At 45.5% G+C, this 15,105-nt stretch overlaps 1 protein-coding gene and 1 long non-coding RNA gene across 2 annotated transcripts; both read left to right on the top strand.

The window, feature by feature from the left end:
• Nucleotides 1-2,395: 2,395 nt before the first annotated feature.
• Nucleotides 2,396-9,798, top strand: LOC127564103 (uncharacterized). Its single transcript, XR_007954190.1, has 4 exons — nucleotides 2,396-2,620; nucleotides 2,915-3,030; nucleotides 6,378-6,497; nucleotides 8,364-9,798. It is a non-coding gene; the product is annotated as an uncharacterized LOC127564103 (long non-coding RNA).
• Nucleotides 9,799-11,404: 1,606 nt separating this feature from the next.
• Nucleotides 11,405-14,919, top strand: HOXC11 (homeobox C11). The gene is made up of 2 exons (XM_052000428.1): nucleotides 11,405-12,115; nucleotides 13,505-14,919. The coding sequence occupies exons 1-2, from the start codon at nucleotides 11,443-11,445 to the stop codon at nucleotides 13,735-13,737; spliced, it is 906 nt and encodes a 301-aa protein (XP_051856388.1). The 5' UTR covers nucleotides 11,405-11,442; the 3' UTR covers nucleotides 13,738-14,919.
• Nucleotides 14,920-15,105: the final 186 nt, after the last annotated feature.

Genomic DNA, 15,105 nt, shown 5'->3' with positions numbered 1-15,105 from the left:
AGCTCATTTTTTTCCTCTTTCAGTTACCCTCTCTGATTCTCTTTTCATGTTGTTTTTGTTCACCTCTTTCTTTCTGTCTTAGTTTTAAGTTTTCTCTCAGAGCTAGGCACTGGCTCAGGTCCAAAGAGCTTGTAAAAAAAAAAAATCCCCCCTCCCATTGTAAAGTGAATACCCTCAGATAAACCTGGTTCAATGAAAATAATTTTTTTTAAAGTAGGTGTAATTTCAGCATTGGGCTAAAGCACTTAATTCTCTGTTTATTCTCGCCCATGATCGCACCTAATGGAGAGATATTGATATTAAAGGGCAGGGGGGAAATTAATTTTATTTTTATAGTCATCTATTAAGAGCAGGAGATGATCTGAGTCTCTTTTAAAGGACCAAAAAGGAGGGGGGCAGGGGGAAGGGAGAGTGAGAGTGAGAGAAAAAATATGACTAAAGGGAAACAAAAATCCTGGTCTGAAGAAACTGTAACACTAGATAGAATTTTAAAATCTGAGAATGTAAGATTGAAAATCTTGTTCAGTGTCTCCCATTTGAAATGCATTTTTCCTCTTCCCTTCCCCCTAAAAAAAAACACACTCTAGGGTTTCCTGGTTACATCCTGGAGTGTCTATATAGTCTTGTAAAATGTAGAATTCAGACAATTACCTGCATATTGATGTCTGCATATGTGTGTAGAGAAAACGTTTTTATTCCTATGGTCTGATCATTTCTTGGATATTTGCGGAGAGAGAGTAAGGAGCTAAGGAAGATATTAATATCTATGTGTATGAATTTATATGTGTGTATTATACATACATATACACACAAATACATACAACCTTTTGAAAATTTGAAATTTTTCCAACCCAAAATACAAATGTGTATTCAGAGGCAAACTGAAAAAAATACCAGTAATTCAAATCCTTCTAATCCCAAAATCTTCTCTTAAAGAAAGATGAGGGATTTGAGATCCAGGTAATCTCTAAATCCACTTTCCTCCCGCTCCATTCTCAATCTCTAGTTTGCCTTTGCCAGTGTAGACCTGGCCCCTGATGTTTTTTAATCATCACAATTAAGTGAATAATACATAATTATATGGGTGTTAATAATCTTATTTTATAGTTGCATAGGATATGATTAGAGTTTATTAGGCAAGAGATCTTCAAGATGAGGAGAGTATACAATCAAGCCAGAGAAACATAGCAGCCTTTCCCTTCTCTCTCTCTCTCTCTGTGTGTGTGTGTGTGTGTGTGTGTGTGTGTGTCTGTCTCTCTCTCTCTCTCTCTCTCTCTCTGTCTCTGTCTGTCTCTCTCTGTGTGTGTGTGGTTTCTGGAGGGGTTTCTGAAGAAACTCCTAATTCTCCACAATCCTTGGGAGTTGTAGGAAGAAGGAAAAGAGAATAAATATGCATCTAGGAAGCTGCTTTGGAATTTCTTCTCTCATATTTCCAAAGTTGGGGAGGGCAAATTGTGACAACAGAAAAAGGGAAAAGCTAATTCTGAGCCCCAAACTAAGAGGCTGCTGGTCTGGCAGGATTCATGTACAACTGCTTCCACTTCCTCATCTCTCTGTGTATACTTCTTTCCACCCCCACATCCCTCAAATGCTCCTCTATGTCTTGGTTCCAAGGCCTGAGTAGAAGGAATTCCCAGTTTAGGGAAGATAGGAGTGTAGGATAGGAGATAAAATGATCACATTATCGATAAGTTCATATCTATCCCCAGGTGGGTTTCTGGCCTCTGATTTTCCAGAAAAGTTCCTCTTCCTCAAATCTTTTTTTTTTTTTTTTTTTTTTTTTTTGGCACTTGACTCCCAAGTTAAGCCGCCCTCTGGGAACTTCTTTCCCCAAATGGGGATGGGAAAGGAGCATTGGAAATGTTTCTTCTTGTCTTTGAAATTGGAGAGTGAGGTGGAGATAAGGTGTGGGGTGGAGACAAAGACATAATAAACATGGATAAACAGGAAGGAAAGAGAGACAAGGGGAGAGAGAGATACAAAGAAAGAGAACAAAAGAATAAGGGAGAAAAAGAGGAAGAAGAAGACGAGGAGGAAGAGGAGAAGGAGGAGGAGGAGGAGGAGGAGGAGGAGGAGGAAGAAGAAGAAGAAGAAGAAGAAGAAGAGAAGAAGAAGAAGAAGAAGAAGAAGAAGAAGAAGAAGAAAAGAGGAAAAAGAGGAGGAGGAGAAGAAGAAGGAGGAAGAGGAGGAGGAGGAGGAAGAGGAGGAGGAGGAGGAGGAAGAGGAGGAGGAGGAGGAGGAGGAGGAGGAGAGGAGGAGAAGGAGTGTTTTAGTAGTTCTTTCTCAGCTGCCCCATTCCTCTCTCTCCTGTTTTGTCCAGCGACTTTGACTGCCCGCTGGCAGTCTGGGTGGGCGGGGGTGGGGGGTGGGGGGGAAGAGGGGAGGGGGCGCCATTACAAAGTGAAGGTCAAGTTAGCACCGTACCTTATAAGGAAGGCGTTAGTCCTCCATTTTCAGGGCTTTCTCTGGGCCAGGGACATGGCCGTGGCATTTCTGGTCGTGTAAACACTGGCCTCTTTGGGGCCTTTCCCCCTAAGGCCTCTCCCCTCCCTTTATTGGGGATGGGGGCACCGCAGTGCAGCCCCTAATCTCAGCGGAAGCGGCGGAAATGAAAGCAGAGGTAAAGAAGACTGAAAGACTGCCTGGAAACTTTTCTCTTTTTTCCCTTAGTGTCTCTTCCGTTCTGTCTCTTTCGGTAGCTCCTTCCTATTTCTCTTTCTCCTCCCTCCCTCCTCTCTCTCTCTCTCTCTCTCTCTCTTTCTCTTTCTCTTTCTCTCTCTCTCCCTCCCTCCCTCCCTTCCCTCCTCCCTCCCCTCCTCCCTCCGTCTTCTTTTCTCTCCTCCTTCTTTTCCTACTCCTCTCTCTTCCTCCCCCCCCCCCCTTTTGACTACAAAATCCATTCTATTCCTGCAAGATGCTGAGCAGGTCGTAAGAGTTGAAGAGGAAATTAAACGTCATAAAGAAAAGTCCATTTTCAGCTTAAATGTCTGAACATTACGATTTCCTTCAGAAAACAATGAAGCGCACTCGGTAAGGGGGAGAGGAAGAAGGGGAGGGAATGGAAGGGAGGAGATTTATTTATTTGTTTGTTCATTTATTAGCTCCGTAGTCTGGAAAGAAGGGAATGAGACCAAGAAAGAAGCATCTTAAACCTGAAATTAGCAAAGACTGGAAGACTGGGTGAATGGGGATGAAAGGAGAAAACCAAGGTCTCCGTCAAAATACCATGTATATATGGATCCCATTTCCTCGAGCCCGGATAAAGAAATAAAGAAGGGCTTAATGTGCTATCAAGGAGAGAGTAGATACTGGATTTAAGAGACAGAAGTGAGGAAGAAACAGAGAGGAGAGAATCTGAATCTGATTCAGGCTCATGAGAGACTAGATCGTAGCTCTTGAAATGGGCCTGTCGGGTGATGGCTACCGCGGTGGTTGGGAGGGAGGATAAGGAAGCAAAAGACTGAGCGTCCTCTGGGTAAAGAACAAGAGAGCATGGATGTTTTAAGGGAAGGAAAAGTGGGATTTCCTCTCTTGATCTTCTGAACTGAAGTTCTTTTCATTTTCTCCACATGGATATTTCCAACACCTTGCCTAAATATCTCCAACCTGCTCTTGGGCTCAAATCCAATTACATCTTTCAAAAATTATAATGAACCCACAGTGGAGAGGAAAAGAGAGATAACAAGGACAAGGGGGAGGAGGGGATTGGGGGGGGGGGGAGCGGAATGAAGAAAAGGCTCCTTGAATTGAAGCCAACTTTCTTCTGAAAATAACAGCGACATTTCTCCTTCCCTCCTCTCCACTTCTGAGATTTGACTTTCTTCCCCATACTCTTACCTCACTCCGGTATCCTCTCTTTCTTCCATTTATTCTCTTTACCTCCGTGTTTCCGCTGTGATTAGAAACTTAATCCCAAATTCAGGCCCCAGAGGCCAAGGAATAGACTGAGATCTCTGTTGTTCGGTCCCTATTTCCCTCAGTGCCCTCATCCTCCACGCACCACAAAGAAAACAAAGGAGAAGGATTTTATATTTCTTTGTTGTTCTTAAAGGCTCGTGACTTTAAAGCCAAGTTCCTGACTCCTTGGATATAAAGATAAACATGTCCCCCCAAGATGCCTCATCTAGGCAACAAGATCCCGACTTTCCGCAGCAGTCTCAGTTCCCCTTGCTTAACTGGAGGTGTGATTGAAAGAACTAAAGAGTTGAATAAGATAAATTTCACTTAAGAAACCCAGGACATCCATCCTCTTGGCTTCCATCCGTACCCATCTCTACCCTTTTGTAGGCATTCTGTAGTTTTCACAATCAGAAAGGACAAGTGTTGGGGTGAGGATGTGGGGAAGCCTTTTCTTTATCCTTCAGCCTTGGGACAAAGGAGAGTATCTGGGTGAGGGAATTTTGGCACCTTATCAGAATTAATGAGTCCTCACCTGTCCCCATTCTTTAAACTGACAGTGATATCATATTGAAACCTTAAATATTTCAGGAAGGCAGGATATCTCATCCTCAAACCAAAAGTTGAGGGAAAAAGTAGAGTGTAAAGGTGCAGATAAGCAAGAGATCAGGGAACTTCTGAGACTTACTTTTCCAGAGAAATCAAACTTATTACTGAGTGCGTACCCAGAAATAAGGATATACCATCCCTTCTGGGTACAAATACCTATACAAAGCACACACAAGCACACATGGATATAAAACATAGGAATATCCTGAAGAAGATCCTGCACTCTGATACAAATATCCCCATTTCAGACTTATTAAAAAAAGAATCATGCTCAAATCCTATTTTCCATGGACACAAATATATATTTAAGACACACAATAGAAGCACACACATCCATCAAAGCACATTAAACTATCCATTTATATATAACATATCCATGTTATTAGAAGATGTATAAGTCATACAAATAAATGCAGAAAACAAAATGATAAAATGATTAGGCGCACATACAAGCAAGTCTATTCACCATATTCATGCATACATGTACACATCATATACTCCCATGTACCCACTTCCATGCACATTAAGGTACAGAAGTCAAACATGCTCGCGAATACAACACTCACATACATAAGTACTTTCTCACCAACTTCAAATGTTCATGTACAAAGGTACACAACCATACTTACATGCAGCACATTCACACGGCCATACAAGAAGCCAGCACTCCCCTTTGCTTCTCAAACATATACGCTAAAAGTCTAAACAATGGACAGTCGTTTATGGCAACAAAGCTTTTAAAGTTTGGTGTCAGGAGATCAATCTCGGGGTATCTTCCTGATACAGAGCTTCTGAATGTAGTTACAAGAGACATAATGGAAAGTGCTCCAAAAGAGAAAAGTTGACTAAAATTAAAGAGGCTGGCTCAATAAGTAGTATATGATGGATGCAACACTCTTTCACACGCACTCACTCTTGCTCACAACCACACACACAGAGATTGAGTACCACAACTGGTACCTCTATATCATGCCTATGAATACAGGGTTTGTAGCTGTATCTCAGTATGTTCACCACCGCCACTTTGCAAAGAACAAGAAAATGAATTGTCACTTTGGAGATAGAGTCATTGGTGGAAGGATGGACTAACAGATTATTTCTTTCTAGAAACAGACAATTTGTAAACATTTTTGGTCACCAGAATTTTCTTGAAAAGTGTCCTGATTTTCCTCACTAAGTGACCTTACCACCACCACCTTTCTCATCTTTCTGGGGTTAGTTCTACCCTTCTCATTTTCGACCCAGGCGTTTGATTACACGTTAAGAGCCCCTGAAGTTGATCTCATAAAAATGCCGCCATCTCACTTTGATCATTGAGGACTGGGTAGGAGACTTAAGTGGGTGCTAAAAGCGGGGAATGGTATCCGGCCCTCACCTCTCCTCTTCTCCTCTTCCTACTCACCTCTCCCTCTCTCTGTCTCCTCTCTACCCCTTTCTTCCTCTCTCTGTGTCACTTTTATCTCCTCCACCCAGTCTGTCCTCATCTCTCCATTGGACTCTCCCTCATTTCCTTCAATCTCTTCTTGAATTAGGAGTTTCTGGATACTAATAAGGGCTACAGGCTGAGCTCAGGTGACACAGGAGAAAAGGGGAAGGGAAAGTCAGTTTTCCGTGCCAGTACAGCAAGTGATTCGGTCAGAGGAAGAATCATATATTCCTTCCTTCTGAAGTAGGAAGGCTTCTTTCTAAGCGACATGTTCCTATTTTCTTCATTTTAGGGCATTTGGCAAATGGGCCAATGAAATTAACTCGTAAAATGGGCTTTTTAAAATGGCAGATATGAACTTGCTCCACGCTTTTTGATCTCTCTCTCTCTCTCTCTCTCTCTCTCTCTCTCTCTCTCTCTCTCTCTCTCTCTTTCTTTCAACTAGGCATGTAGGCATGTGACATTGAGACTGAAAGAAGAAGTCGACTTTTCCAAACCCCAACTGTCCAGGCAATTCCTGATAGATTGGCTCCTTGCTGGCCACGGGGATGAAGCCTCGGCCCAGGTGGGGAGTGGGAGAACTAGAGTAATCTAAAGGAGAAACAAGAGTCTGAATAGTGTAGGCTCGGGTTGCTGTGCCACTTTATCTCGCTCTGTTCATTGCAGTTCCCCAGGGCCCCAAACTGACACTGAGACGGTCTCTGACCGGCCACTAGTCACTGGCCGCTGCATTAGATCTGGGCAGACTCTCTCTAAAAAGCCGAATAACTCACGTACAGAGAAATATAACCTTAACAGAAAAGACAGGATAAAATACCTCCACAAAGCAATGTAAAGAGAAAAGAAAACAAAGCAAAAGGAGGAAAAGAAAATAAATATAAACTAAATTACGGGTCCTTGCCATATTCGAAACAACTCCTCTGCATGATTCTAAGAGTATTCTCTCCTTTTATCTTTATTGATTCCACATGAAACTAAATTCATAGCTCAGATCTGAGGAAAGAAAGAAAGGGCTCCCTTTTCTTCTTGGAATTGTCCTCAATTAGTCCTCAGCTTAGTGTTATTCCAATGACACCGATCTCTGATAACTTGGGGCTGGCTCAGAGTATTCTCACACCAACACATACTCTTCTTACCTAAAGAAATTAGTCTGGGTTTTTCTCATCCCTAAAGAACCTGCGGGAATGATTTTGGGCAGAAGAAAGTGTTCTCCAACATATGGGAGAAACAAACACCACGGGGAAGGGGACTCGGAGAGCGAGAAGAGCCCCCTGAAATCATGGCCTCCCTGATTTCCTCAGACGTCGGATACATGGAAAGATCGTGAGAGGATCTTCTCCCCTCTTTTCTATAAAAGATGTCAGGGAAACAAGGGTGGGAGAGAAGAATCCGAGATGTTAGAAACCTGTTAAGAGATAGTCTAGACTAACCAAAGGAAACCGAAGAAATTGTAGCTGCCTGATTTGACATTTGCTGATAGAAGTCGACATCGTGAATGTGTGGTTCAGACAGGGAACTGAGGGTTGGGGCAGTACCTGTCCCAGGACTGGGAAGAATTTGCTTTTTATTTAATTGTTCAAGTTTTCCTGCATTATAACACCCTGCCTTCCCCTGTATGTGAGTGAGTGGAGGAAGAGGGAGGGTAAAGAAGGTTCTGGGGACATTGTCCCTCTTCTATCTCTGGAGGGAAAAGGTAAATCGGTTTATTCCCCAAGCCTGTCTCACTCCTGGTTCTGATACTTGGTTGTCGTGGTGGTGGAAGAGGAGGAAAAGGAAGAGGAGGAGGAGGAGGAGGAGGAGGAGGAGGAGGAGGAGGAGAGGAGGAGGAGGAGGAGGAGGAGGAAGAGAAGGAAGAGGTGCCCCCAGCAGAAATTTTCTGGAAGTTGAAATAAATGAACACTTTGGAACTCTCGGCTGTCCCCACTTCCTAGCCCCAAAACTAGAGACAGACACAGAGGGGCCATCGGCCAGGCCGGAGGGCTGCACTGGGAATTGCCTATGGACTGGATGGGAGGGGACATAGGAAGAACTTTCCGGTCTCTCTCCAGATGGCCCAGTCCCAGGACCAGGCTCCCAGGCAGGGCTCCCGAGCCAGAAAGAGAAGGCCAGGCCATTCCATGGGCATATTTGCCAATCAACGCCTCAGTGACCTCGGCTGCCTTAGCCATGTGTTTCTCACTCCCCTTCCCCTAAGTCTGAGAGATTGGGGCTGGAATGAAAGGAAAGGTTTTATTAATTTTTTTTATTATCATTTCCAACAAACAAAGATTAAATTTAAATAGGGAGATTTTAGCTAACTTTGGGAACTAATTTTTAGGGAAGATAGCAAGCAACCCTCTCCCTAAGCATTGAGTCGCCTGCTTCAGGCAAACTCGTAGTTTCATGGGGACAGACTCCTTTGACATTTTTTCCTCCTTTCTTTTCTCTCAAGGAAATGGAGCCGCCGGCAGCTCCCTCCAGTCGCTGGTCTCACTTTTATGGTGGCCCCGGAATAAACTTTGGTGGTCAAATTCAAGTGCTAAGCCTGCACAGCTGTCTCCTCACAGGAAGGCGGCAACTCCCCTCACCCCCCAAACACACACACTTTTACACTGGGTGTTCACAGCTATTTACTTCTTAGGCTATTGATCCTTAATTCGACCCATCTCTCTTTCCCCCTTCCCCCCTCCCCATCCACCTACACCAGTCCGCTCCCACCCTACCCCGACAGCCTAGGGGTCCTAGGATTGGGAAAGAAATTTGGCTAGGGGAAGGAAGGAGAGTCATAGCCTTGACCTATAGGAGCAACTCCCTTTGTCTCTCCTAAATTCCGTATTCGTAGAAGAGAGAGGAATCTCTAATCTTTTTCCCTACCCAAAGTCCTGTCCCAAAATGGAGAATCTTCTGATCTCCCATAGACAATAATATGGTGGGGTCCTAGTGGACCCTATAAAAGTTACAGTCTATACTTCTCTAACACGATAATTAAAAACTCTGACTCAAATCTCCCTATAAATGGGGCAGAGGGGAACACAGACAATATTTGGCTCCCTCTGAGCCATCTCTGACCTGTTCTTTCTTCTGAGGACTCCCTCACATTACCAATTTTATCATATATTTTAATTTATATATACATAAATGCGTATGCATATATATTTACACTGAATATGAAAATTCTCCCTTTCAACATATATTAGGAATTAAGGGGGGGAAATGTAATGAAAAGAGCATAAGAGAATGGGAAAGGGAATGATGGAAGCTGGGATTCTGGGTCTTGAATTATTCCTGGCTTAGAGAGCATATTAGGATATTAACAAAAACAATGGAATGCTGGTGTCCGAAGCAGCTTGCCCAGCCGCAAGGCTGGGACGGAGACCACCGCTGGCTCCAGATGTTGCTTTTAATGAAATACAAGTTTTTTTTTTTTTTCAAGCACCCACAAGCAGCAGCAGCAGCAGCAGCAGTCGGGCGCCAAAGAGTATATGAAGATTATTTAGTTTGTGAATAGAGACTGGAGTAAAGGGTCTCTAGATAGAGGCTAGAGAAATTCCTCTGACTATGGGTCTCCAATAAGTCCTGGATGGGCAAAACCTTGGGAAATGAAATAAAAATGAAAACAGAAGTTGCCTAGATAGAAACTCCGTATAGAAACGAAGATAACCCTGACAGCTTTTCCACCAGAAAAGGAAGCTAGTAAACGTCCTCTCCATCAATTAAGTCTGAATTGTTTTTAGGGATATTGCCATCTCTTTTCTTTAGGGGAAAAATGAAGAACACTGTTGGAAAAGTGTCATTTGCCATGTCCTTGTAGTGCCAAGCTGTGTTCTCTTCTCCCCGCCAAATGTATTGCTGACATTCTCTCAAATAAACTTCTTTTTTTTTCCTTGCTCAGTTGTGTCCAGTGTGATCAGAAAAAAAGGCAGATTTAAGAAGTGGTGGAATAGGGGAAAGTCCCACATTATAGCACCCCGATGCAGTTGTTGGTCCTTTCAGAAGATCAAAAATAAAAGAGAAGGGGGGTGGGGATCAATTCTGCCTGCCTGGGAGTGAGGGATAAACAACAACAACCAAAAAAAAAAATCAACCAAAAAAACTATTCTGTCCCCAAACCTTTCCCAACCCAGCAGCTCCTCCGAGGAAACGGGATGCGAGTCTGCAGCTGTCACCACCCTTGCCTTAGGAGATGGAATTTTTCCCTAAACGTGAGACCCGCCTACTCTAATGGAGTTGGGGGCCCCACCAGTCTAGATCAGCAGCTCTGATCAACCCCTGGCTGGCCTCGAAGCCTCTAATTTCCCAGCATTTCCAGGAAGAAGGAATTGGAGGAGAGGAGAACCCTAAAACTCAAGAAGTGGTCCCAGAACCCCAGCGTTTGCCCTCAGCGGGATCTGGATATGGGCGATGGGTCCAGAAAGGGGATAAGGAATTGGCAACGGATATGTGTGGGAGCCAGACTCAGAAAGGCAGGCGGGAGGGAGGGAAATATAAGATAAATGGCTTGGAGCAGTCTTTTTCTTTGGGGTTTGGGGGTTTGAATCCACAGTGGATCTAGCTTTCTCGGCATTGATTGACAATAAAGGCGGGTATGAAATATTCACCAGGGCCACTCTCTCTCACTAAATATTTAACACAACATTAGAAGAGGTTTTTCCCAGACTTAGCCAGGCACCGGCTGGACTCGTTGGCTGGCCCCTTTGATAAATGACTAATACCATAGCCCAAAGCCCTCGAGAAGGGAGCAAAGGAGTGAGAGAAAGTTAGGATGCTCAGAGCCGCTCAAGGACCTTTTGGAAACTTCTCCCATGTTGCTGTCCACCCAAAGAGAAAGAATAGGACTCTCCCCCTATTTTAGACCCCAGATCTCCAGGAATAAGAAGTTACCAAACTCTTTTTCAATCTGCCAAACAGGTTACTGTGTATAGTTGGGGGTGAAGGAGTAAATCATTAAAACCCTGAGGGAGAAAGAGGAATAAATCCACTTCTTCCCACATGGATTGAGGTAGAAATGAATGTCAACTCTTTCCCCCCTACCCCCTCACACACATCTAGTCCCTGTCTGAACAGAGGCAGAGGGAGCAAGACCCCTTCCCCATATGTGAGAACTTCCCTCCCCTTCCCCCAATCCTGAGGGGGGAAAGCGGTGGGGATAAGAAAATATAACTAGCCCCCCAAGCTCCCCCTCTCCACCCGCCCCCAGCCCACCCCCACCCTCTCTCCCATTTTGCTCGCTCCCTGGAATGGAGAGGAGGGGAGTGACGAGAGAACAGGAATACAAATCTGCAATTGATTTTCATAATGTTTCTGCGGTGTTCTCAAACCAATCGCCTGAACCTCCCCGGTCTTACCTAAGAGAGAACCCCTCCTACGTCTCTGAAGTGCTCCGAACTGATATATGACAATATCTACTTTGGATCACGTGCTCGGGGAGAGAGACTAAGACGGATAACGCGTCATCTCGCCTTCCCAAATTTTTCCCCCCTCGCTAGACTGGGTCCAAAACCTCCATCTAGAGCAAGCAGAAAAGGAGAACGATGTTTAACTCGGTTAACCTGGGTAACTTCTGCTCGCCGTCGCGCAAAGAGAGGGGCGCTGATTTCGGCGAAAGAGGGAGCTGCGCCTCCAATCTCTATCTGCCCAGCTGCACTTACTACGTGCCCGAGTTCTCCACCGTCTCTTCTTTCCTGCCCCAGGCCCCCTCTCGCCAGATCTCCTACCCTTACTCCACCCAAGTGCCCCCAGTGCGGGAGGTCTCCTATGGCCTGGAGACCTCGGGGAAATGGCATCACAGAAACAGCTACTCTTCCTGCTACGCTGCGGACGAGCTCATGCACAGGGAATGCCTCCCTCCTTCCACCGTGACCGAGATCCTCATGAAAAACGAAGGCTCCTACGGCAGCCACCACCACCCCAGCGCCCCCCACCCGGGCCCCGGCTTCTATTCGTCAGTCAACAAGAACAGCGTCCTGCCCCAAGCCTTCGACCGATTCTTCGACAATGCCTACTGTGGGAGCGACGGGCCGGCCGAACCCCCGTGCGTGGGCAAGGGAGAAGGCAAAGGGGAACCCGATCCCCCCCAGCCCGGGGTCCTAGCTCCCCGGCCCGAGTCCGGCGGAGACCCGGAGGACGAGGAGGAGAACACTAACCCCAGCTCATCCGGCTCGTCCCACTCAACCAGCAAAGAGGCTAGCAAGGGAACCAGTTCCAGTAGGTAGCGAGTCTCCTAGCCAGTAAACTGGGGGAGGTTAAGGGCGGAGGGGGGAAGCAGGCGGGGGGTGTTGACTCGTGTTTTGGGTCGGTCTGATTTTATGTGGAGTTTTATAAGCATTCAAAGGATTTTATTATAACCTACAAAGCCCTCTCTCCCAACGACTCGACTTTTTACGATGGAGAAAGGGTGGGGAGAGAGGGAAAAGGGCTCTTTGGAAATGCTCTGTGAACCCCCACCCCACCCCCGCCCCTTATCTCCCTTAGTCTGTGAAATTTTTAAAAGCGCCACCATCGCCGGCGATATTAACTTTGATCGTGAACTTAGAGGAGCATTTAAGGAAGGAAGGATCGGGGAGCTGGACTACTGAGGGGGGTGGGAGGGAGGGGAGGAGTGGAGGGAGAGAAAGGGGAGGGCGAGAGGGAGACAGAGGAAAGAGGGCTGGGGGGGCTAGAGAGGCAATTGAGCAGAACATTAAACAAGAGAAGCAATCGAGGTCTAGTTTGCGTCGTCTCCTTTTAGGTTTTCTTTAAAAATTGAAACGAAATGTCTGGGGGTCCTTAAGGCTAGGGCTAGGGGTAGGGCAGTCCATTGGTGGAAAGTAATGGTGAGGGGACAGTTATAGGAGGCTGTATTTTATCTTACTTCTGCGGGGTCTGGAGAAAATAATGGCGGCCCCCCACCCCTCCTGTCAGCAGCTCCAAGGCTTTACTGAACTGCAAAATTCAATAACTAAAAACCCAGGCTTCTGGAAAGAGGTGGCCTCATTGAAAAGAGTTCATTATAGCTTCCCACCGATCAGTTCCAGGGCCTGGATCGCTGGAGTGAGTTGAGCTCCTGAACCTAACAGTTTCCCCGCTTTCCGTTCCACTTCCTTTGGTCAGGAGGATGGCATGAAGGAACACCCGACAGGTCTATAGGAAATAGGCAACACAGAAGAGCTTAAACGGTAGAGAAGGCCCTTGGGTGGAGAGGATTTAGGGGAACACTAAGGGACGAAATAGGTAGGCAAATGTAAAGATGGTCACTGGTTTTCTTTCAGTCCCTCCTTTTAACCTCTGCCTGTGCCTCCCTGTTTCCACTCTTAATAATAGCTTACATTCAGGACATGCAAGCAAATATAGATGAGCCCTAGTAGTAACATAAGCAGGTCGAGCAATTCTGGGGGAAATGCACTTGCACAGCCTCTCGGTCCATATAAGCTGGAACCAGTGGGGTCGGGAGGCTGCCTGTGCCCTGCTTCCCTTGGATGCCCTGTCAGGATGGAAGGAAGAAGCCGGAGGTCAGAGCTAGGGCGGGTGGAGGGAGGCTCCTCCCCAGGTTTCTGGGGTCTTTGGCTTCTGACTTGTTTCTTCCCCTCTCCTTGTACTTCTCCCCCCTCCCTCCAGACGCCCCCCGCACCCGAAAGAAGCGCTGCCCTTATTCGAAATTCCAGATCCGGGAACTAGAGAGAGAATTTTTCTTCAATGTCTATATCAACAAAGAGAAGCGGCTGCAGCTGTCCCGGATGCTGAATCTGACAGATCGACAAGTGAAGATTTGGTTTCAGAACAGAAGAATGAAAGAGAAAAAACTGAGCAGAGATCGGCTGCAATATTTTTCTGGGAACCCTCTACTGTAAACCTTGGACTGGGCTCTACTGTAAACCTTGGACTGGGAGGGGGAGGTCAGGGGAGAGAGGAAGGTGTGAGGTTATTTTATTTTATTTTATTTTTATTTTATTATTTTTTTCTAACTCGCCTTCTCTCTGCGGGTGGAAAACTGGACTGTGTCAACTGGTGGGAGGCTATGGGGTTCCCCAGTTCTCCCATCCCTCCTTTCAGTCTCTCCCCAGAACTATCTGTCTCCACATTTCGTCTGTGACTGTCGCTGTGGATGTCAGGGATTTTGTGTATGGGGGAGTGGGGTGATCAATCGCCATTGGAAATCTTCTCTGGCCAAGATGAAAACTCTTTATTTAAAAAACACAAGCAAAGCAAAACCACACCACACAACAATTTATTCTAATAGTTGGATTTGGATGGGGAGCAGGAAAGGGGTAGTGGGCATTTGAGTCCAACCTGATACCAGTAATAATGCCTTTCCCCATTTCCAGTGAGAAAAAAAACCTGATAACGTCCCCTGTCTGAGAACTAGAGAGCCTCCAAACCTCCTCCAGCCCCTCCCCAATTTCTTTCCATCTCCTGACAAGAGTGGAATGGGGGGGAGCAGCAATTCGACCCTGCCATGTGTGAAATTCATGTACCTTCAATTTGGTGTTAGGTGTGCAAAGTCTGTGTCCTACCTCCGTCTGCACCTAGGTGCACAGCTGTGAACCTATGGAGCTGTCTTCTCCTGTACAGATGTTGAGCCCTCTTTTCTGGTGCGATATTCCTGACATTTTCTCCCAACCTTTCCTTTCTTCCTTACCAGGTCTTTTACATCTATATATCTATAGTCTATGCAGTTGTTACTTCTTTTTTTTTTTTTTTAAGAAAAAAAGAAAAAGAAAAATGGGGAGGTGTAGGAGGGAAGGAAAAAAAAAAAGGAAGGCTGGGGAGGGTAAGTTTACCACTTTCCTCACATTTTCCCTGCCATTTTTGTAAATACATTTCACAAGTATTTTTCCTCTCCTTCCCCCCTCCCCTTCTCATCTATGTCGAGGAGAGGAAAAAGAAAAAATGAAAAGTCTAAGAACTCATCTCTTCGTATGTGTGCGTGTGTGTGTGAGTACGTGTGTGTGCAATTCCCACCCATCCCCATCCTTCCAGGGGGATTTCTGTGAATTTTTGTGGAAAATAAAAAGATTCCATTCTGTTCAAAATTATTATTTCATTTAACCTTTTCATTAGATTTTCCTTTTCTCCAAATCCTCAGTGTAGCAACCATTCTATATATGGCATGACAGACATTATAGATAGATATGGACATTTCTGGATGGGAAAAGCAAAGCAAGACTCTAAAAGGTGGAAAACTAGAGGAGAGAAACAAGGGAGCAGGAAGACAAGAG

The sequence above is a fragment of the Antechinus flavipes genome, chromosome 5 (genome assembly GCF_016432865.1).
Source record: "Antechinus flavipes isolate AdamAnt ecotype Samford, QLD, Australia chromosome 5, AdamAnt_v2, whole genome shotgun sequence".
Lineage (NCBI taxonomy): Eukaryota > Metazoa > Chordata > Mammalia > Dasyuromorphia > Dasyuridae > Antechinus > Antechinus flavipes.
This window is presented reverse-complemented; position numbering and strand designations above follow the sequence as displayed.

Bases quoted from the DNA above. Each gene is read 5' to 3' on its own strand.
- HOXC11 (XM_052000428.1), top strand. From the start codon at position 11,443: ATGTTTAACTCGGTTAACCTGGGTAACTTCTGCTCGCCGTCGCGCAAA. The intron at 12,116-13,504 runs GTAGGTAGCGAG...CCCTCCCTCCAG, and splicing joins TAGCAAGGGAACCAGTTCCA to ACGCCCCCCGCACCCGAAAG.